This window comes from Stylophora pistillata, chromosome 5 (genome assembly GCF_964205215.1).
Source record: "Stylophora pistillata chromosome 5, jaStyPist1.2, whole genome shotgun sequence".
In the NCBI taxonomy this organism is placed as follows: domain Eukaryota; kingdom Metazoa; phylum Cnidaria; class Anthozoa; order Scleractinia; family Pocilloporidae; genus Stylophora; species Stylophora pistillata.
The window spans coordinates 25,304,497-25,327,793 of NC_142523.1; the positions used below are offsets into that span (position 1 = coordinate 25,304,497).

The 23,297-nt window shown below is 34.7% G+C and overlaps 1 protein-coding gene and 1 long non-coding RNA gene across 2 annotated transcripts in view; one reads left to right on the top strand and one right to left on the bottom strand.

Annotated features, from left to right (window-relative positions):
• Positions 1-3,041: 3,041 nt before the first annotated feature.
• Positions 3,042-15,543, bottom strand: LOC148731018 (uncharacterized). Its single transcript, XR_016001076.1, has 2 exons — positions 15,312-15,543; positions 3,042-4,924 (listed from the first exon to the last, which is right to left on the bottom strand). It is a non-coding gene; the product is annotated as an uncharacterized LOC148731018 (long non-coding RNA).
• Positions 15,544-18,694: 3,151 nt separating this feature from the next.
• Positions 18,695-23,297, top strand: part of LOC148731019 (uncharacterized) — a 43,420-nt gene continuing 38,817 nt past the window's right edge. Inside the window, exon 1 of the mRNA XM_088759766.1 lies at positions 18,695-19,409. Within this exon, the coding sequence (XP_088615892.1) occupies positions 19,217-19,409 (193 nt within the window). The 5' untranslated portion in view covers positions 18,695-19,216. The remainder of the gene's footprint in view (positions 19,410-23,297) is intronic.

Sequence of the window (23,297 nt, forward strand, 5' to 3'; positions counted from 1 at the left end):
CAGACAATATTGCAATAATCAAAGAAGCACAATAGTTTAATCAATCACCAGATATCAACAGGAGCCTGCATTTGAAGAATCTTGTTGAATTTACACAATTTCTCATGCAAAAGATGTTGGACCAACAATTCTTCATTTCTAGACACAAACACTGGTACTGTACAGAAAGACAAATTTGATTTCAAACAGGCACAACATAATTATGAGAAATGATGCTGATGAATCATGCCTACTGTAGTAATATGTAGTATGAAATGTTATGTTCCAGCCAAATGCAGTATACCATTATGAAGGATTTGTAAAAAGTAAAAAATTACTCAATCATCAACAGCTGCAGCTCAAGTTAATGTAATCGGCTTTCACAGGTTTGGTTTCTTTAAATCATTTGCGGATGAAATTTGTTCAAATGGAAAAATTAGAATCACAGCAACACTTGAGTATGATGATCATGTTATTTTCAGAGCTAATGGAGTAACTGATCCAGAAAGATTAATTAATTATTACAAGATTCATTCCAAAATGGTATTTAATTCAACTAATGGACAAATGTTTTAGAAAAGTTACCATACGCCAAATTCTTGGAATTATTTGAAAGAAAGACTTGTGAAAAGTATTCCCAGACCAAATCCAGATGGAAGTTTTGTGATAAGCACAGAAATAAGAAAACCAAGACAAGCCATGTGTTCATTTGGGCTCTCAATACAACCAAAAATATTGGAAACCATAAGAATTTAATCCATTTTTTTTATACTAGTCTTATATAGTTGGATCAAACGTGGCTGGTGCAAAGTGAAAGGTGGTATTTTTTTATCCACAACAGAGAATGAGACAAGACAGAGAAGTGGCAAAAACATACAGAACATTGATGAGATCCAGCAAACAATTTCATGATTTTCTCAGCTGTGGCCAAACAATTAATGTTAACTCATTTGAAAAGCTTTAACACATTCTATACTTATATCTGACCAACCAAGAAGTTGAATTGAAAAGTGGAAGCACAAAACTTGAACTACAGTTCATTATATGCTGACTGCTGTAGCAGCAAATAGCTACTTTTTGTATGCTCTTGTGCTTCAAAAAGAACTATCTATGGATAATGTGTCTGGAAAAGCTGTTCTGAGAGTATAAATGAAAGTATAAAAATGTTCATTGAGTATCATCCGTTTAAACATGTCATTTATTTTTCAGTAACCGAGTACATGTATCGCTTACATGTATATGATAATCAGTTTTTAAAGGTTCTTTAAGTAGTCAATTAATCATAATTATATACGATATGATTCAGTGTCATCTGTTTGGCATTAAATTAAGCAACAATCAAAAACAAAAACTTGCTTGAAATGCAATAGGAAACAAATCTGCAATAACAATTGGACTGAATGCAAGGAAACTTTCTGGTCCTGATGAACTAATGCTCCCAAAGCACAAGTAAACAAAATAAAAAAAAAAACAAAACAGGGAAGTTGTTCAATATGGAGGTTCGCTTTGGGTTTCTCTTGCTCAATTTGCCCAACCTCTTCTAAGCAAAGTCACACCTGCTGTTGTGAATAATTATTGGAAAAGAGTGGTCATTATTTATCTCTTTCTGGCAGAACTATGAGCGGTGATATTTATATGGATTCAATAGAAGTAACAAACATGAAAGAATACATGTAGGTTTAGAATCATATTCCAATGTTATTAAAATTTAAAAAACAACATTGTCTTTCAAATCTAGCTATAATTCATTAGCAAGATTTAGTTTATATGAAATTTCACAAAAAAACATTGAATGAAGATCCTCAAATAGAAATCTACGGTGGCCTACAACTGTCACATCAAATTAAAGTCACTCACATCAAATTAAAATCAGTCACATCAAATTAAGATCACTTACATCAAAATAAAGTTACTCACATTAAATTGAAATCACTCACATCAAATAAAAATCGCTCACATCAAATACAAATCGCTCACATCAAATTCAAATCACTCACATCAAATTCAAATCGCTCACATCAAATTCAAATCACTCACATCAAATTCAAATCGCTCACATCAAATTCAAATCGCTCACATCAAATACAAATCGTTACACGAGTTGGTCAGCGGCTAAGTCAATGAATGCTTTCCCCAATGTGTACTCGGTCTTCCACTTTACCGCCATTTTGTACGATTCGTTTTGTACGATCGTTCTTTGACTCGACACTAATTCATTGATCAGAATTCTAGCAAATATGTATTGCACTAATTGTGGAGCAATCGACGTTGAAAACTGCAAATCCTGCAGAACCTGTGGCAAAGGTAAGAGAAATGTTGCACATATTTTATGTTCTACATGTATATTATGGACGATCGGTGAGATCCAGTGTTGCTCATTTCGGCTCAACATCGACTTGCACGTGTGAAAGTGGGATTTTGGGAAAAGAACGATCGTACAAAATGGCGGTAAACCGGAAGACCGAGTACACATTGGGGATAGCATTCATTGACTCAGCTGCTGACCAATTAATGTAATGATTTGTATTTGATGTGAGCGATTTGAATTTGATGTGAGCAATTTGAATTAGATGTGAGAGATTTGAATTTGATGTGAGCGATTTGTATTTGATGTGAGCGATTTGTATTTGATGTGAGCGATTTGTATTTGATGTGAGCGATTTGTATTTAATGTGAGCGATTTGAATTTGATGTCACCGATTTGTATTTGATGTGAGTGATTTCAATTGAATGTGAGTAACTTTATTTTGATGTGAGTGATCTTAATTTGATGTGAGTGATTTTAATTTGATGTTACAGTTGAAGTTGATGCACATAGAAATCAATGGAAAAAAGCCTTCAACAATGCTTTCAATGCAAGGAATAAAAAGATAATTAATCAGCATTTCTGATCCAACAAATTCTAAAGATGCTGAAAATAAAGCTTAATATGTAGATTCACATGTTTCAACTCAAGCAAGCACAAACTACTTACTTACTGGTAGGTACGTGGTGTTCAAATGAGTGGTGATATTCACTCAGATATGAAGAGAAACCAAATAATTTTATCATGTATGTACCAATTGATGTTCATGATGGTTTATTCAAATACAATGCCTCGTTAGATACAGCCGAATTCAGCGGTAACATCAAGATGGCAAAAAAATTAAAGATCTAAGAAGCAACAGATGATGACAACCCAATCACTAAAAAAGCATTCGATGAAGAAATTAAAAATTATTTCTATTATTGTATGCAACATGATAACTCCAAGGAAACCAAATTTAATCCAATTAGTTACTCAAAAACAAAAACATCAAACTTAAGTCATTTCACAGTTGATAATGATGGATGGCTGCAAATAACCAAAAAAGGATTATATGTGACCGTCCACAGGATTTCCAGCATAATGGTGATGACACGGGCACACTATTTTAGCACGGTACACAAAAGAAATTTTCGTTAACACAGTAGCAGCGTGTCACAATGCACTCCTAATTAAAATTTTCTTTTGTTCCATATAAACAATGAGCCGTGTTCAGGTTAAACAAAGAGGCGTGTTAAAGGGTTTGAAAACAAAAGCCGTGTTATGCCGTGTCATGTTGCACTCTGGTGTGCGAAATATCACACGTGTTAATAATACCCATGTCAGATCAAAACATCTGTAAGAGATTGCACGTGCGAAAAATTATACTATCTCCATTAAAGCAAAACCTGCATTACGTATGATGCACGATCCTCGCAGTAGAGAGCGCTATTTATGCAATAGCGAAAATCAGACCTGAAAAAAATCAGGCCTGTACAGGATTCGAACCACTGAACTCTGCGATACTGCATTCGTAACTTATTTTCATCATCGAATCACTGACTCGTGTTGTAAACTTCACCTGTTATCTTCCAATGAATCACAATTTGCCACACGAAACCCATTTTTCTTTTCTCAAAACGCGGAAATTTATAGCAAGATCGAGTTTAACCCCTTGACACTTGCCTGTAACACGATCTAACACGTGCCTACGAAAAGTCAAAATTTTGGAGAAACCAAGAAAGCAAACACAATGCGCAGTAAATTTTTAAAAATCATCTTTTCCAAAAAACAAGCTCCAGTGAAAGAAGACTAATTAACGAACTTATTTTCGTCAAAAAGAGCGATAGGTGCATATTTCGTTTTCTCTCAAAAATCAAGATAAAAGATAAAAATCTCTAAATATTTTCGCATGTGTGCAAATGAGCCTGTGGATCATAGTTCAAACGGGAATGTGCATATTTGTCCGTCAGTGAAGAGATCTCAAGTTCCATGGAATCAATTAATAAGGAAGCAAGACTAAAATGGCCTAGAAATATTTCAGGACGACAGATTTATTCATAACAGTTTTTTTATTTGCTGTTATAAGCGAAAAACGTACGAATTTCTTACATGTACAAAGCCCACGTGGTAAAATTCATCATGCTTAGATCGTTGTTTACTTGCCTTCATGGCCAGAAATTGCGCAGCGTTACGTTGAAAATTCTCAAAAACTTGGATTTGACCCAAATTCCTCTATTAAACAATACTTTTCAAACACATTGGTGCTCGCACACAATATTTAGCGGTCCATCGAATCGTCAAACTGTCGCTAGGCCCTGCTTGAAGTCCATACGGTGAAAGCATTATTTGTCTTAGGAAGAACTTTTTACATAAGCCGTCTTTTTGCTTGAAGTCAGCGGACAGTGAAAGCATTTGGCTAGGAAGAACTTTTTACATAGGCTGTCTTTTTGCTTGAAGTCAGCGTACGGTGAAAGCATTTGTGCCAGGAAGAACTTTTTACATAAGCCGTCTTTTTCACTACCATTCTTTCAATGTGCGGAGCAACTTCTAAAACTAAAGGCTTTCTTGCTTAACTTTTCGGTTGCCTAACAACTCTTTCCATGCTGCTGTGCCATATCGCACGACTTCAAGACGCTACAAAGCGTGTCATTTAACACGCTGTTGAAAATAAAAGATTGAGCGTGTTAAGACGTGAAAAACAAAAGCTACCGTGACACTCTTTGTTTCCTTGTTAATAAATGTGCATATGCATGTCACATATCACGCTTAGCATGGCGTGTCATCGCACGCGTGTCCGTGTTATCACCATTATGCTGGAAATCCTGTAGAGGGTCACACATTTTAATTATACATTTTAGTGACAACATTAATTTCTCATCTAAAATAATTATATCTGCAACTTAAAAAAACAACTTTCTACAATAGATAAAATTTCACAGCATCAGGATGGTCAAGATTCACAGTTTCTCATGTAGAAGAACTTGGTGAAAATGACGAAATAAGATTCAAAATAGTCATTTTGGAAGATGAAAATAAGGGTGGTACGGCCATTTAAAACATGATTTCTGTTTCATCACAAAATTCTGTAAAAGCATACTGCAATACTAATAGAGGCAGTTTAGTTGCAATTTCATACCAAGATTTTCATGCTATTATTGAAGAAAAAATATATGAAATATTACAGTCTACATTAAATAAATACAGTCAAAATACATTAAATGCAAAAAGACCATCTTATGCAACTTCTACTTTAACCCCATCTTTTGATGCCAGACCAAAACACATTTTAAATTTACCAAATTCATTTTCTGATGATGATGAAGCTAAAACTAAAAAATAATAATTATGCCAAAAACTTTCATAATTTACCAAACAAATAATAAATTAATAAAAAAAAAAACTAGGAAGTAATTCATATATAATCAATTATGAAAATGACCATGATGGAATTTACACAATGATCAATTATATATATAACTTATTTAAAAAAACAGGTCTTTATAAATTTTTCATTCATGGTTATTTAAGTGAAGATGATTGATGTCAACAACGATGTAATGATTTTCACTTTCGTATTTGGAAAAGATGGCAGTTCATTGAACACTACCGCTTACAAAAAAAAATCAATTCAGTCCATGCAAAGCATACTCAGGAATCATTAATTGAACACAAACAAATTACATACCAACAACAAAATGTTTGACAACAAGAAATGATTTAAAACCAATGATCACGTTATCTATCATAAACTTCAACCATATCAATTCTGAATTAGATAAAGACACAAGAACAGAACTTGAAAACCTTTACAAATTCTATCGTAAAAAATACTGTTTATTGAAAAGAACTTTCAAACATCTCAAACAAGTGAACTTGATTTGTGAAATAACCAGTTTTATTCTCATTGTAAGTGGGATAATTGCTGGAGCTGGCATACACTCAACCCAATAGTTCTCAGTTCAATCACTGGATCAGGCGTAGTATTGACAGCATACACAAAAATGAAAAATAATTATTATCCAAGAAAAATCAAATATTAATGTGCAAATTCACATTCACATCATATGAAAAAATGTTGAATGAAATGAGATCATATGCGCTTGATTCCAACTTCAACAACAAACAATTTCTGAACCAAACGAAACTACCAGTACTTGAAAACATAGTCAGATACATGACAAATATGAAAACAGATACAGAAAAAAATTCAGCACAAAAAAGAATTTATATTATCTCCTCTTTCTTCTAAAGCCTGATTCCAAAATTGCTCATATTTTTTCATCATTTTCTTCCATTTGGTTGCTTCAATATGAGCCTTAATACCAATCAAAGAGAAAATATTGTTTATCACAAATTTCATGTTGATCGTTCTTATCTTTTTTCCCCTTCCATTCATCAAGAACAAAAAACACTTTTTCTATTCTCTTGATGACGTCTCTGTTGATCTGAATATTATATTCTCTTTCAATGTCAAATAATTTATTATTCTCTCAATACGATACTTTCTGTGAATTAAATACTCTTTTTCCTGAACTTGAATTTGGTAGTCGATGAATTCATTCACAAGTCCGTATCCTTCAACAAAACCACATTCAACACAAACGAATTGATAACCAACACATTGTATATAAGAATTTAAGCAGCAAACCTCTTTATCATCTTCATATTCAACAAGTATATCTATACAAAAAAGACAAACATATTCTCCAAAATCAATTAAACCTTCATAAATATTATCACCACATATTAATTTTTTTCAATTTCTTTTCTCATCTCAGTCTTTTCAATCTTCTTTTTCAAAATCTGTCTACAAACACCACAATTACTTGCTATTTTTCAATCCAAGGTGAACAATTATCATAATAACACATACTATAAATTATTTTAACAATATAAATTAGTTTTACATACATTTCACACCCTATAACATACAACATCATCTTCAGAAACAATCTCATTATCAATCAAACACTGCTTAATCACAGCAACTTTGTTACCTTGTAATTGAATAAAACTCTTGTCATTATTATTCAAAACAGTTCCACCACATTTACATACATTCTTTTCAAAATAGATACCATTTTTTAACATCATTTAGACTCATAAAATTATTGAAACCTTCAACTGTAGGACTTCACACATATTTTCCTATTTCTCATTATCATTCGTATGAGTATTTTTATCAAATTGCAGAAAATCCATCTTGCCATACAATCAGTACATACAATTTTTAACCACTTATCATATTCAATTTGTGTTGTAAGATTTTCTAAGCATCCTTTTCCAGAAGAAATATTTGAATTATCTAGTCTCAAGTTACTCTGATCTTTATCTCTAAAATCAATTTTCTTTCCTATTGGAATCAAACCATTAAAACATTCATAAACAAATCTATAAGTAGCAGCAGCATTATTATTAGATGGATCATATTCAACAATAGAAAGTTCTTCAGGACAATCTTTTGGGTAACACCACTGACCAACGAATATCTTTTCCTTTACCATGAATACATAATTCATGAATACAATTATTAAGTTCACAAACACTTTTATCTGGACAAGGCAAAGCATTCTTTAAAATCTAGATGCTAACGATAACTTCTTCCATTCAATTTCATAGAATCTGATTCTAGATTTTCTAAAATAACTCGGTTAACGTCAACAGGTAAATTTGGGTCTCTTAGTTTTAGAAATGGTTTTAAACCTTTATCAGTAACCAAAAATTTACGACCAGTAAAAATAACTTTTTTACTTTCCATATTTTGTAATATAGAACGCGATTTACCCTTTAAGTCTTTCTTTCCGTATTAGCCACCAACAAGAGTAAACCACTGTATAATTCAACAGAAACAAGCATAATTATGAAATAGCCACTGTTGAGGCCAAAGAAAAAACTTAAATTTTCGTGCCCGCAGCGTCGATCGTTGAGTTGACGGTCAACGGAGGTATATTTGTTTGGTAGTTGGGAGTAAGGAGGGCAAAAACATGGCAACTGTGCTAGGACACCTATTTTTCCTGTACTTTTGCCGCAGCGAGATGCCATTATAACGACTGCTGTCTGTGTACTACTGTAAATAACACTATTTAAGGTAAAAAAAAAAAAAACTTCATTTTTCCTTTGCTTTGTATCAAGGTAAGCGACCCGTCTAAGCCTTTATAGCTGGCAAAGATACACTGAAAAGCAAAAAATTAGAAACAGATCGATACCTGTATTCCTGTGATTGGTACTTCCTCGCCGGAGTGGAGGCCCATAGCGAATTGTTTGCTCCGTCGTTTCCCTTTGCAAAGAAAGCAAAACAAATCCTGGGCCTTGCGAGAAAGAAAAAAAGCTTCTACCGCAATATCAACTTTCTTCCAGAGATTCAGCACTCGTTCGAAGCACAATTTCTCCAGAGAAACTACTAGTTTCGCAGACAGGGATGAAAAACGTCTGCGCATGCGCCTGAGACCCGAGGTAAGAAGCGCGGATAATGTGACTGGAAAAGCCGTTCTGAGAGTATAAATGAAAGTATAAAAATGTTCATTAATTGAGTATCATCCGTTTAAACATGTCATTTATTTTTCGCTAACCGAGTACATGTATCGTTTACACGTATATGATAATCAGTTTTTAAAGGTTCTTTAAGTAGTCATTTAATCATAATTATCTAAGATACAACTCAGTATCATCTGTATGGCATTAAATTAAGCAACAATTAAAAACAAAAACTTGCTTGAAATGCAATAGGAAACAAATCTGCAATAACAATCGGACTGAATGCAAGGAAACTTTCTGGTCCTGATGAACTAATGCTCCCAAAAGCACAAGTAAACAAATTAAAAAAAATAAAAAACAGGGAAATTGTTCAATATGGAGGTTCGCTTTGGGTTTCTCTTGCTCAATTTGCCCAACCTCTTCTAAGCAAAGCCACACCTACTGTTGTGAATAATTATTGGAAAAGAGTGGTCATTATTTATCTCTTTCTGGCAGAACTATGAGCAGGGATATCTACATGGATTCAAAAGAAGTAAAAAACATGAAAGAATACATGTAGGTTTAGAATCATATTCCAATGTTATTAAAAATCAAAAAACAGCATTGTCTGAAATCTAGCTATAATTCATTAGCAAGATTTAGTTTATATGAAATTTCACAAAAAAGATTGAATGAAGATCCTCAAATAGAAATCTACGGTGACCTACAACTGTCACATCAAATTAAAGTCACTCACATCAAATTAAGATCACTCGCATCAAAATAAAGTTACTCACATTAAATTGAAATCACTCACATCAAATAAAAATCGCTCACATCAAATACAAATTGCTCACATCAAATTCAAATCACTCACATCAAATACAAATCGTTACATCAATTGGTCAGCAGCTAAGTCAATGAATGCTATCCCCAATGTGTACTCGGTCTTCCACTTTACCGCCATTTTGTACAATCCGTTTTGTACGATCGCTCTTTGACTCGACACTAGTTCATTGATCAGAATTCTAGCAAATATGTATTGCACTAATTGTGGAGCCATCGATGTTGAAAACTGCAAATTCTGCAGAACCTGTGGCAAAGGTAAGAGAAATGTTGCACATATTTTATGTTCTACATGTATATTATGGACGATCGGTGAGATCCAGTGTTGCTCATTTCAGCTCAACATCGACTTGCACGTGTGAAAGTGGGATTTTGGGAAAAGAACGATCGTACAAAATGGCGGTAAACCGGAAGACCGAGTACACATTGGGGATAGCATTCATTGACTTAACCGCTGACCAATTGATGTAACAATTTTTATTTGATGTGAGTGATTTGAATTTCATGTGAGCGTTTTGAATTTGATGTGAGCGATTTGTATTTGATGTGAGCGATTTGTATTTGATGTGAGCAATTTGAATTTGATGTCACCGATTTGTATTTGATGTGAGTGATTTCAATTTAATGTAACTTTATTTTGATGTGAGTGATCTTAATTTGATGTGAGTGATTTTAATTTGATGTGACAGTTGAATTTGATGCAGACAGAAATCAATGGAAAAAAAGCCTTCAACAATGCTTTCAATGCAAGGAATAAAAAGATAATTAATCAACATTTCTGATCCAACAAATTCTAAAGATGCTGAAAATAAAGCTTAATATGTAGATTCGCATGTTTCAACTCACACAAGCACAAATTATTTACTTACTGGTAGGTACGTGGTGTTAAAATGAGTGGTGATATTCACTCAGATATGAATTCGAAGAGAATCCAAATAATTTTATCATGATGTACCAATTGATGTTCATGATGGTTTATTCAAATACAATGCCTCATTAGATACAGCCAAATTCAGCAGTAACATCAAGATGGCAAAAAAATTAAAGATCTAAGAAGCAATAGATGATGACAACCCAATCACTAAAAAGGCATTTGATGAAGAAATTAAAAATTATTTCCATTTTTGTATGCAACATGATAACTCCAAGGAAACCAAATTTAATCCAATTAGTGACTCAAAAACAAAAACGTCAAACTTAAGTCATTTCACAGTTGATAATGATGGATGGCTGCAAATAACCAAAAAAGGGTTATATTTTAATTATACAATTTAGTGACAACATTAATTTCTCATCTAAAATGTATCTGCAAATTAAAAAAACAACTTTCAACAATAGATAAAAAATTCACAGTAATTTATACATCAGGATGGTGAAGATTCACAGTTTTTCATGTAGAAGAACTTGATGAAAATGACGAAATAAGATTCAAAATAGTCATTTTGGAAGATGAAAATAAGGGTGGTAAGGCCATTTAAAACATGATTTCTGTTTCAGCACAAAATTCTGTAAAAGCATACTGCAATACTAATATAGGCAGTTTAGTTGCAATTTCATAAAAAGATTTTCATGCTATTATTGAAGAAAAAATATATGAAATAGTACAGGCTACATTAACACATTGACTCCTGAACCACCCGTAACCGCCCGAACCTCGCGATCGCCTCGTGCAAGAACGCTTTCCCCCCTACCTCCCACACTAAGTGGAGCTTTGTCCCCAAACTTCCTCTATAGTTTGGAGATCAATAAGCCAATCAGAATCCGTTGTTTGTGCAGTTATTTTTTGACTTTAGGGGGTACTAGAGGGGCATTACTCTATGCGTCTTCACTAAATGAACAAATTTGAAAATATGGCGTCCACGCGGCCGACCCTCAAAATTTTCAGGTCGGATTTTTCGTTCATTTCCAATTGAGTTAGACCTTGTGGAATTCAGAACGTAAAGTAACAATGTTCTAGAATACTCTGCTTGGAAAAGAATGGACATCCAGGTCTTAAAAGTGACAGAATAAGCTCTCAAGTCAACGACACTACGATTCTCTAAGGCGATGCGAATTATGGATGTAAAGTGAAAACCGAACTTTCGGACTTCAAGCAGGGCCTGGCGACAATTTGACGATTCGATGGCCCGGTAAATATTATGTTCGAGTAACAATGTGTTCAAAAAGTATAGTTCAATAGAAGATTTTGCCTCAAATCGAAGTTTTTTCAGAATTTTCAACATAACGTTGCGCAATTTCTAGCCATGAAGGCAAGTAAACAACGATCCAAGCATGACGAATTTTACCGCGTGGGCTTTGTACACGTAAGAAATTTGTATGTTTTTCGCTTATAACAGCAAATCAAAAACTGTTTTGAATAAATCTGACGTCCCGAAATATTTCTTGGCCATTTTAGTCTTGCTTCCTATTGATAGATTCCATGGAACTTGAGATCTCTTCACTCACGGACAAATTTGCATATTCCCTTTTGAAATATGATCCACATGCCCATTTTCACACGTGCGAAAATATTTAGCGATTTTTATCTTTCATCTTGATTTTTGAGTTAAAACATAATATGCACCTATCGCTTTTTTCGCCGGAAATAAGTTCTATAATTAGTCCTCTTTCACTGGAGCTTGTTTTTTGGAAAAGCTGATTTTTAAAAATTTACTGCGCATTGTGTTTGCCTTCTTGGTTTCTCCAAAATTTTGACTTTTCGTCGGCACTTGTTACACATAAGTGTCAATGGGTTAAATAAATGCAGTCAAAATACATTAAATGCAAAAAGACCATCTTATGCAACTTCTACTTTAACCCCATCTTTTGATGCCAGACCAAAACACATTTTGAACTTACCAAATTCATTTTCTGATGATGATGAAGCTAAAAGTAAAAAATAATAATTATGCCAAAAACTTTCATAATTTACCAAACAAATAATAAATTAATAAAAAAAAAACTAGGAAGTAATTCATATATAATCAATTACGAAAATGACCATGATGGAATTTACACAAAATGATCGATTATATATATAAATTATTTCAAAACACAGGTCTTTATAAATTTTTCACTTATGGTTATTTAACTGAAGATGATTGATGTTAACAACGTAATGATTTTCACTTTCTTATTTGGAAAAGATGGCAGTTCATTGAACACTATCGATTACAAAAAATCAATTCAGTCCATGCAAAGCATACTCAGGAATCATTAATTGAACACAAACAAATTACATACCAACAACAAGATGTTTGACAACAAGAAATGATTTAAAACCAATGATACCGTTATCTATCATAAACTTCAACCATATCGATTCTGAATTAGATAAAGACACAAGAGCAGAACTTGAAAACCTTTACAAATTCTATCGTGGAAAATACTGTTTATTGAAAAGAACTTTCAAACATCTCAAACAGGTGAACTTGATTTGTGAAATAACCAGTTCTATTCTCATTGTAAGTGGGACAATTGCTGGAGCTGGCATACACTCAACCCAATAGTTCTCAGTTCAGTCACTGGATCAGGCGTAGTATTGACAGCATACACAAAAATGAAAAATAATTATTATCCAAGAAAAATCAAATATTAATGTGCAAATTCACATTCACATCATATGAAAAAATGTTGAATGAAATGAGATCAGATGCGCTTGATTCCAACTTCAACAACAAACAATTTCTGAACCAAACGAAACTACCAGTACTTGGAAACATAGTCAGATACATGACAAATATGAAAACACATACAGAAAAAAATTCAGCACAAAAAAGAATTTATATTATCTCCTCTTTCTTCTAAAGCCTTATTCCAAAATTGCTCATATCTTTTCATCATTTTCTTCCATTTGGTTGCTTCAATATGTGAGCCTTAATACCAATCAAAGAGAAAATATTGTTTATTGCAAATTTCATGTTGATTGTTCTTTTCCTTTTTCCCCTTCCATTCATGAAGAACAAAAAACACTTTTTCTATTGTCTTGATGATGTCTCTGTTGATCTGAATATTATATTCTCTTTCAATGTTAAATAATTTATTATTCTCTCAATACGATACTTTCTGTGAATTAAATACTCTTTTTCCTGAACTTGAATTTGGTAGTCAATGAATTCATTCACAAGTCCGTATCCTTCAACAAAACCACATTCAACACAAATGAATTGATAACCAACACATTGTATATAAGAGTTTACACAACAACCTCTTTATCTTCTTCATATTCAACAAGTATTTCCATACAAAAAAGACAAACATCTTCTCCAAAATGAACCAAACCTTCATAGATATTATCACCACATATTAATTTTTTTCAATTTCTTTTCTCATCTCAGTCTTTTCAATCTTCTTTTTCAAAATCTGTCTACAAACACCACAAATTATTGTTATTTTCCAATCCAAGGTGAACAATTATCATAATAACACATATTTTAATTAATTTAACAATATAAATTAGTTTTACATACATTTCACACACCATAACATACAACATCATCTTCAGAAGCAATCTCATTATCAATCAAACACTGCTTAATCACAGCAACTTTGTTACCTTGTAACTGAATAAAACTCTTGTCATTATTATTCAAAACATTTCCACCACATTTACATACATTCTTTTCAAAATAGATACCATTTTTTAACATCATTTGGACTCATAAAATCATTGAGACCTTCAACTGTAGTCACACATATTTTTCTATTTCTCATTATCATCATTCATATATGAGTATTTTTATCAAATTGCAGAAAATCCATCTTGCCATACAATCAGTACATACAATTTTTAACCACTTATCATATTCAATTTGTGTTGTAAGATTTTCTAAGCATCCCTTTCCAGAAGAAATCTTTTAATTATCTAGTCTCAAGTTACTCTGATCTTTATCTCTAAAATCAATTTTCTTTCCTATTGGAATCAAACCATTAAAACATTCATAAACAGATCTATAAGCAGCAGCAGCATTATTATTAGATGGATCATATTCAACAATAAAAAATTCTTCAGGACAATCTTTTGGGTAGCACCACTGACCAACGAATATGTTTTCCTTTACCATGAATGCATAATTCATGAATACAATTATTAAGTTCACAAAAAACTTTTATCTGGACAAGCAAAAGCATTCTTTAAAATCTGGATGCTGACGATGATTTCTTCCATTCAATTTCATAGAATCCGATTCTAAATCTTCTAGAATAATTCGGTTAACGTCAACAGGTAAATATTTTGGATCCCTTAGCTTTAGAATTGGTTTTAAACCTATAATCAGTGACCAAAAATTTACGACCAGTAAAAATAACTTTTTTACTTTCCATATTTTATAATATAGAACACGATTTACCCTTTAAGTCTTTCTTTCCGTATTAGCCACCAACAAGAGTAAACCACTGTATAATTCAACAGAAACAAGCATAATTATGAAATAGCCACTGTTGAGGCCAAACAAAAAAATTAAATTTTCGTGCCCGCAGCGTCGATCGTTGAGTTGGCGGTCAACGGAGGTATATTTGTTTGGTAGTTGGGAGTAAGGAGGGTAAAAACATGGCAACTGTGCCAGGCGACCTATTTTTCATGTACTTTTACCGTAGCGAGATGCCATTATAACGACTGTTGTCTTTGTACTACTGTAAACAATAATATTTAAGGTAGAAAAAACCACTTAATTATTCCTTTGCTTTGTATCAAGGTAAGCGACCCGTCTAAGCCTTTATAGCTGGCAAAGATACACTGAAAAGCAAAAAATTAGAAACAGATCGATACCTGTATTCCTGTGCTTGGTACTTCACTCGCCGGAGTGGAGGCCCATAGCGAATTGTTTGCTCCGTCGTTTTCCTTTGCAAAGAACGCAAAACAAATCCTGAGCCTTGCGAGAAAGAAAAAAAAACCTTCTATCTGCAATATCAACTTCCTTCCAGAGATTCAGCACTCGTTCGAAGCACAATTTCTCCAGAGAAACTACTAGTTTCGGAGACAGGAATGAAAAACGTCTGCGCATGCGCAAGAGACCCGAGGTAAGAAGCGCGGGCTCAAACGCGTGCTTATTTAAACTCAATAAATTTTGCGTGAAATGAACAGCCGTTACAAATGTTTAAAAACAAGGAAGCCGTTAAAAAGATAAGGTTTTAATTCTCATTTTTGAAAAGAAGAAAATAATTTTAAAAAATTGAGAGGGAGTACAAATTCTACAAAAATTGTTCTCGCGCCGAAAAATGGTCTTTTGTGCAAAGCTTCAATACGGTTGCGAACTGGCTCAATTTGCGGCAACGTTTACAGTGTCGTGTTGGCTTTTTCTGATCACCTTTTCGTCCGTTCATGCAAAATGTTGTTTCGTCGGTAAAACAAGGAAGAGTAAAGAAGCTTTTTACGGCACTTCTAAGCCCCTGCCACTTGGTTTGGCAAGAGCCGTGAACATTCCAGAAAAAAACTCCAGTTTGTTGACCTCATCGTTGATATCCTGCTGGCAGAGGCGTTTATTTGTTAACTTCCCCTACGGTTTACGTGTACCGTAGGGGATGTTAACAAATAAACGCCTCTGCCAGCAGGGTACATCGTCGAACGATCCATATTTATAATATATAACGCGATTTACCCTTCAAGTCTTTCTTTCCGTATTAACCACCAACGAGAGTAAACCACTGTATAATTCAACAGAAACAAGCATGTGAAATATCCACTGTTGAGGACAAACAAAAAAATTAAAATTTTCGTGCCTGCAGCGTCCATCGCCGAGTTGGGGGTCAACGGAGGTATATTTGTATGGTAGTTGCGGGTAAGGAGGGCAAACACATGGCAACTGTGCCAGGACACCCACTTTTCATACTACTTTTGCCGCAGCGGGATGCCATTATAACGACTGCTGTCTGCATATGTACTACTCTAAATAATAAGATTTAGGGTAAAAAAAAAAACATTTCATTTTTTCTTTGCTTTGCATCGAGGTAAGTGGCCCGTTTAAGCTTTTATAGCTGGCAAAGATACACTGAAAAGCCAAAAATTACAAACAGATCGATACCTGTATTCCTGTGCATGGCACTTCACACGTCGGAGTGGAGACCCATAGCGAATTGTTTGCTCCCTCCTTTTCCTTTGCAAAGAACGCAAACAAAATCCTGAGCCTTGCGAGAAAGAAAACCAAGCTTCTACCTGCAATATCAACCTCCTTCCAGAGATTCAGCACTCGTTCAAAGCACAATTTCTCCAGAGAAACGGTAATTCGTTTATGTTAGGTCCATATCATGTCCAAATAACAAATACACATGAATACAAAGTATTATAACATTCATGTATGTTGCACGATCTGTCCTATGCAACCTTCTTCTATTAGTTACCTTTATTTTACCGCACTAACCCCCATCTACCCTAATTTACCCATGTTCTACTACGTTTACCCCCATATACCATTGACTAACCATATTCTACCGCGTTTACCCTCGTCTACCCTACGTAGACCATATTGTACCACGTTTACCCCCATCTACCCTAGGTAACAAATCTTCTACCACGTTTATCCCAATCTACCACAGGTAACCCATGTTCTACTGCGTTTACCTTCATCTACCCTAGGTGGGGGTAAACATGGTAGAACATGGGTTACCTAGGGTAGATGAGGCTGAACGTGGTAAAACATGGTTAAACAAGGGTAGATGGGGTTAAACGTGGTAGAACATGGGTTACCTAGGGTAGATGGGGTAAACGGGGAAGAACATGGCTAACGAAGAGTAGATGGGGGTAAACGGGCTAGAACATTGGTTACCTAGGGTAGATGAGGGTAAATGTGGTAGAACATGGCTTACCTAGGGTAGATGTGGGTAAACGTGGTAGAACATGGGTTACCTAGGGTAAATGAGGGTAAATGTGGTAGAACATGGCTTACCTAGGGTAGATTCGGGTAAACGTGGTAGAACATGGGTCACCTAGGGTAGATATGGATAAACGTGCTAGAACATGGCTTACCTAGGGTAGATGAGGGTAAACGTGGTAGAACATGGGTTACCTAGCTAGGAGAGATCAGGGTAAACGTGGTAGAACATGGCTAACCTAGGGTAGATGGGGGTATACCTGGTACAACATGTGTTACCAAGGGCAGATGGGGATAAACGTGATAGAATATGGGTCACCTAGGATAAATGATGGTAAAGGTGGTAGAACATGGGTTACCTAGGGTAGGTGAGGGTGAACGTGGGTTACGTAGGGTAGATGAGGGTGAACGTGATAGAACATGGGTTACCTAGGGTAGATGGAGGTAAACGCAGTAGAACATGGGTTACCTGTGGTAGATTGGGATAAACGTGGTAGAAGATTTGTTACCTAGGGTAGATGGGGGTAAACGTGGTACAATATGGTCTACGTAGGGTAGACGAGGGTAAACGCGGTAGAATATGGTTAGTCAATGGTATATGGGGGTAAACGTAGTAGAACATCTCAGCATCCTTAAATACTTATTTGGGTTTTATTTTGTTGTTACTTAGAGATGAAAATCATCCGCAAGTTTTAGAAGAGATTATAAGCTTTTAAAATTTAACCCTTCCGACCTTTGTTGAATGAAATGATCATAAACTATAAAACTTCACGAGTAAAGAGCAAGATTTACGTATAAGCCCATTCATTAATTAAGCTTTCAGTCTTTCCTCAATGAAAACAATAGCGATAACAATAGAACGACCTAACCAAACTTACTTTGGACGCTTTTCGAGGGACATATCAATACCTGTGGGAAAACGAGTACGCCGCACAAATGTTACAGCAATTCTTAAGCAAACTTGCCTAAACATATGATTTAAGGTTGGAAGTAGTTAGTTTTCTCGATGCAAAAGCAAAAAGCGATTGAAATGCTTAAAAAACACTCGCCAAAAACTCCCGTAATCTGTACTACGTCAAAGTACTCTGTTTCCCGTACTGGAGAAGCCCGCTACGGCGGGTGGACAACGAAGGCGATACTCGCGCGTGCGCAGAAGTGTTTAACTTCATTTCCGGTTCCCGTAGCCGTCCACAAAACCGTCGGTGCTAAAAGTCCCTATTTGCCTTTAGGACGGCGTAAACAAAGGGAGGAACTACAAAATCTGACAATCTGACAGTTACATTCTGCCAGTCGAAAGCATCAAATGCAAATAAGCATAAAAAAGTTCGCTCAAACTCGTATTAATGGGAATTCGACAGAACACAAAAAATACAGCTTTCCAGGGAAGATACCTTTATTAAAAAAAAAATCCTGAAACAACACACTAAAGGTCAGTACATAAAGGTAAAAACCTTTCATAAGAAATAAAACCAGATATTCCATGCTATCAAGAAATTGTCTGCAGCTAAGTCTGGGAAGAGGTTCAGACGCGTCACCGTTAAGGGTAATCCAACCATCGCAAGTCCCTTCCGGAAAAAAAAACTCGCCTACACTCGGTTTTAGGAAAACTATTAGGAACGTTAAATCAACGATAACAAAATTAAAGGCAGAATTCAATAAAACCATTACGGTAAACAGAAAAAAAAAAGAATGAATGGACACCGTTCCGTCGAGTTTAATTGGTCATCAACGTGATCTCCAAGGAAATGTAACTGCACAATGTCAGTCACAAAAGATCAATCTCTGAAAGCAAGCTGCTAACTCCCATTCAAGGGGTTTTCAATTATGACAGCGCGTGCATGAGTCGTGATGTAGTCCTTAACATTCGATGTCTACTCTTTTCATAATAATGTACATTAAGTGTCAACAATTTGTCACGACTCGTGTGTTTCTTTTCATCATCTTCACAGTAACTTGCGGAGGCGATCAGTTTCCTTGTGCAGATCAACAACAGTGTATCGCTGCGTCTTATCGCTGCAATGGGCGCAGGGACTGTAGAGATGGATCAGATGAACAATGCAGTAAGTATTGTAGTTCATTAGTTATTTCAATTCTTGTATATGTTTTGATATTTATTGTGGACTGTGCGTTTTCCACACTGAAAATATTAAATAATCATAATGATAATGCTGCCTTGCAAATTTTTTTTCCAAAAGAAAGAAAGAAAGGACGGAAAAAATTGTCCTACAAGAACCCAATTTACAACAACATCTCCGAATAGCGAAATAAAGCCTTGGCGGCATATCATATGGGAAGACAGTTTTACAATAATGAACAAAGTTGAAATGGTAAATTGGCCACCGTTACGAACTTGTTATTGGTTGAATGCTGTCATATCCGTTTGTCTTTAATTTGAATTAAGAGCCTCAATGATATGAACGCGATTTTAGTGATGGCGAAAGTTACCATAAAAACATATGATATAAACAGTAACTGTAATTAGTGGAATAAGATATCAGCGATTTTTTCTTCGAGATGAACTCATCATGTGTATCATAGCGTTCGGCAAAATCAATTGCAAATGCGTCATTTGGGAGACACGAAACGATGAATTGTACCTTGCAACATAAAATGCTGTAATATACTCTGAACGCTGACAATTGTTATGCTGTACATGAATACTACGAATTTTCTGGAGTATATTGAGTTCCTCAAGCGTTGATATATTAATTTGAAAAAAAGCCATTATAAAATATAAAGTTATAGACCCATCAACATTGCCTTGATTGACTATGTTAATTGACCTCGAAAAGGCAAACATACAAGGTAGGGCTTACGAATAAATTTTTCTTGAACACGTTTATTTTTGTTACCCATGCATGATATAGAAAATTTCAATTTCACCGCATAAGCTCGTAGGGTTCAGTGGTATTATATAAATATAAAAAAAAAATTGATTAACTCTTCTTTTTCTTTCATGTTTCATCTGCACCAATCAGCTAACCGTAAGTACTTAAATCTAGATCTATTTTGTGTCATCTCCTTGTAATATTACTAGCAGAGCGACATTAAAGTAAAGCCCTATGTAATGCACTGATAGCGAGGTTGTATGGGAAAATAGAATCAAAATAACTGATCAAACATGTTTACTGATTTAATTTTTTTTTCATTTACATTTACTAAGTCCTTCCGTGAAGAAAGCTGAAGTTCACGTGTATTCTTGCAATCAATAATAGTATAATAACGAGTCTTCATGATTCTTTATTTGGTATCATCCCTCTGTAATATCTAAACACACGCATTTTTTTAGTTAAATACCTCGCTTTTCCCAAACGAAAAGTATATGTTAAACGCCCTCAAACAGAGGAAAAATAGGAAATCAATTAAACAGTCTAAAAAGGGAAAAAAAATTTACATAGCGTGGCCAAAGGTCAACTGCAACTTTTTAGAAACGGCATGGGCTAAATGTTAAAATGCGACACTTAGTAGCAAGAGTTATGATAACTCATCTGGCAATCAACATAAAAGGTCTCATTGTTTCATAACAATGCTTGTCTATCTGTATATTGGTTGAAATTTCTTGAAAATTATATCGCAAGCCCCATAAGCCCGAAGATGGAAAAAATAAAACAACAACTACTGTGCTACAATTTTCACCTATATTGGGTCAGATTCACCCTGATTGCGCAACAGTCTTGTTTTTTATCGCCAAATAGAGTGCCCAAGTGCCCGCGGAGGACGTAAGCGGTTTCCCAGAAATGTAACTCTAAAAATGGCGTCAAATTTTATTACAAAATTTTTGGTTCTTCAAAAATTCGGTTAAAAATTACAGATAGACCGTTTCCCAGTATTATGAAAATGGGTGTCCTGGCACAGTTGCCATGTTTTCCCCTTCTTACCTACCAACTACCAAACAAATACCCGAATTCAGAATACCCTGCCACTTAATATGCGTCTCTACATAGCTGCTCCCGCAGTCCCTTACGGTAGTCACCAAATTAAATACAACCCACACATTTCAATATATGTTGTTCGTTCTTCAGTGAACCGTAACTCAAATTTCAATTAAAAGTCATATCTTAATTCCTCGTTCTTCAAGCGTAACTCAGGTCGGATATCCCGGCGGATTTCAACTTCGCTAGCGAGTGAACACACAGATTCAAACAATTACATAATCTTCGTCCTTAAATCGGGAGTGCGGGATTGCGGGAGCATTGGTTTAACTGCCCTATCTTTTCATTATTCTTTCTAGTCAAAAGCACCGGACTGTGGTAGCACTACTTTAACTGCCCTCTCTTTTAATTATTTTTCGACTTCGGCTTTTTCCTCGATTTGTTAACGTTCAAAGTGGTCGGGTATTCTGAAGTTTTTCCCAAATATAACTCCGATGATCCCCAACTCGACGATCGATGCTGCGAGCACGAAAATTTTAATTTTTTTGTTTGCCTCAACCGAGTAGCTATTTTATATAAGTGGTTCTGTTGAACAATGCAATGGTTTACTCTTGCCGATGTTTAATACGGTGGTATCGTGATCTTGGGAATTTTTTGGTTGACCTTGGGATTTGGGTATTTAAGGAAAAGTTTAAAAGGTACTGGTAAATGACGTACAGAAAGCAGAGATGAGTTTGACGGAGACTGGGTGAAAAAATTTTATCTAACATTATAGTTTACCACTAAATTTTCTCCGGTTCTTATTGTTTTAAATCGATCACGTGGAGAGATTATCCGCGGAAAATACCCGGATGGATAGTGCCCGTCCGCGGAAAATACCTGGATTAATAGTACTCATCTGTGAAAAGTTTTGAATAGTTTGACGGCCGCGAAGTTAGGCAGATCGGAAAAACAGTGACGTTTCAATTCTGACAGGTATAACGTATTATTTAGCCAATGTACGGTTGCGAATTATTGACATTTGTGACAAGCTGTAGGCGCGGAAGAAAATTTAGTGGTGAACAATAAAAACAACAGAGTGTTTATGTCTCGGAACTATCGGTCTGATAGTTGCTTCTTGGAAATTTGATGTTCTTAAAACTAGCATATTTGTTTAAAGAACATCAAATTTCCGCGGGGCAACTATCAGCCGATAGTTCCTCCACAGAAACACTCTATTGTTTAAATAGCATAGAGATGAGTTATCTGAAAAATATAGATTTGAAAAAAAATTCAAAAATCTGACTTAATTGACTGATTTTAAAACAGGACAAAAGATTGGTTGAATTAAAAGTAAAACCAATTCCAATGCCAAGACCACAAAAATCTGTTAAACAAATGGTTCAAGAATATGACCAAAAGATTATGGTACCTCCTATTCCAAAACCTTAGAACTATTAAAAATGTTTCACCAGTTCCAACACCTAGAACTAATATTACAATAAAGGATATAGCACTAAGGGAATTTACTAAATCATTTAAAATCAGTATTCGTAGTAATAACAATGCTCTGAAACAGTTAAAAGAAACAAGGAAAGCGATTTTTCATATGTTAAAGAGTCAATTATTGGAAATGAAAGGTCTTAAGTTTGTTGAGACTTTAAAAATGACTTTTTTTCGGAAAATGAAGGGTGGTGAAGATGAATTTCAAAGTGTATTTTTAAATTCATATTCAAAAACTGTGATTAATGATAGAGGCTAATCTTGAGAGGGATCTTAAAAGTTCAAGCTCTGAACTTCTTAATAGAATTGGTAATTGGATTTCTAAAGGATCTGGATGGACAATAGAGTTGATCAACATTTTATAAATATTGTTAAATAAAGGCTAGTGAACGGGTCTTCCTATATGAAACTTCCACGTGAATTAGTACTTACAAAGAGTTTGATAAAATAATGTGAAGAATGAAAATAATGAATGTTTTAGATGGTGCCATGCGAGGCATTTCAATCGGCAGCAGAGACTAATCCACAAAGAATCAGAAAGACAGACAAATAGTTTGTTGATAAATTGGATCACTCAGGTGTTAATTTTCAAGT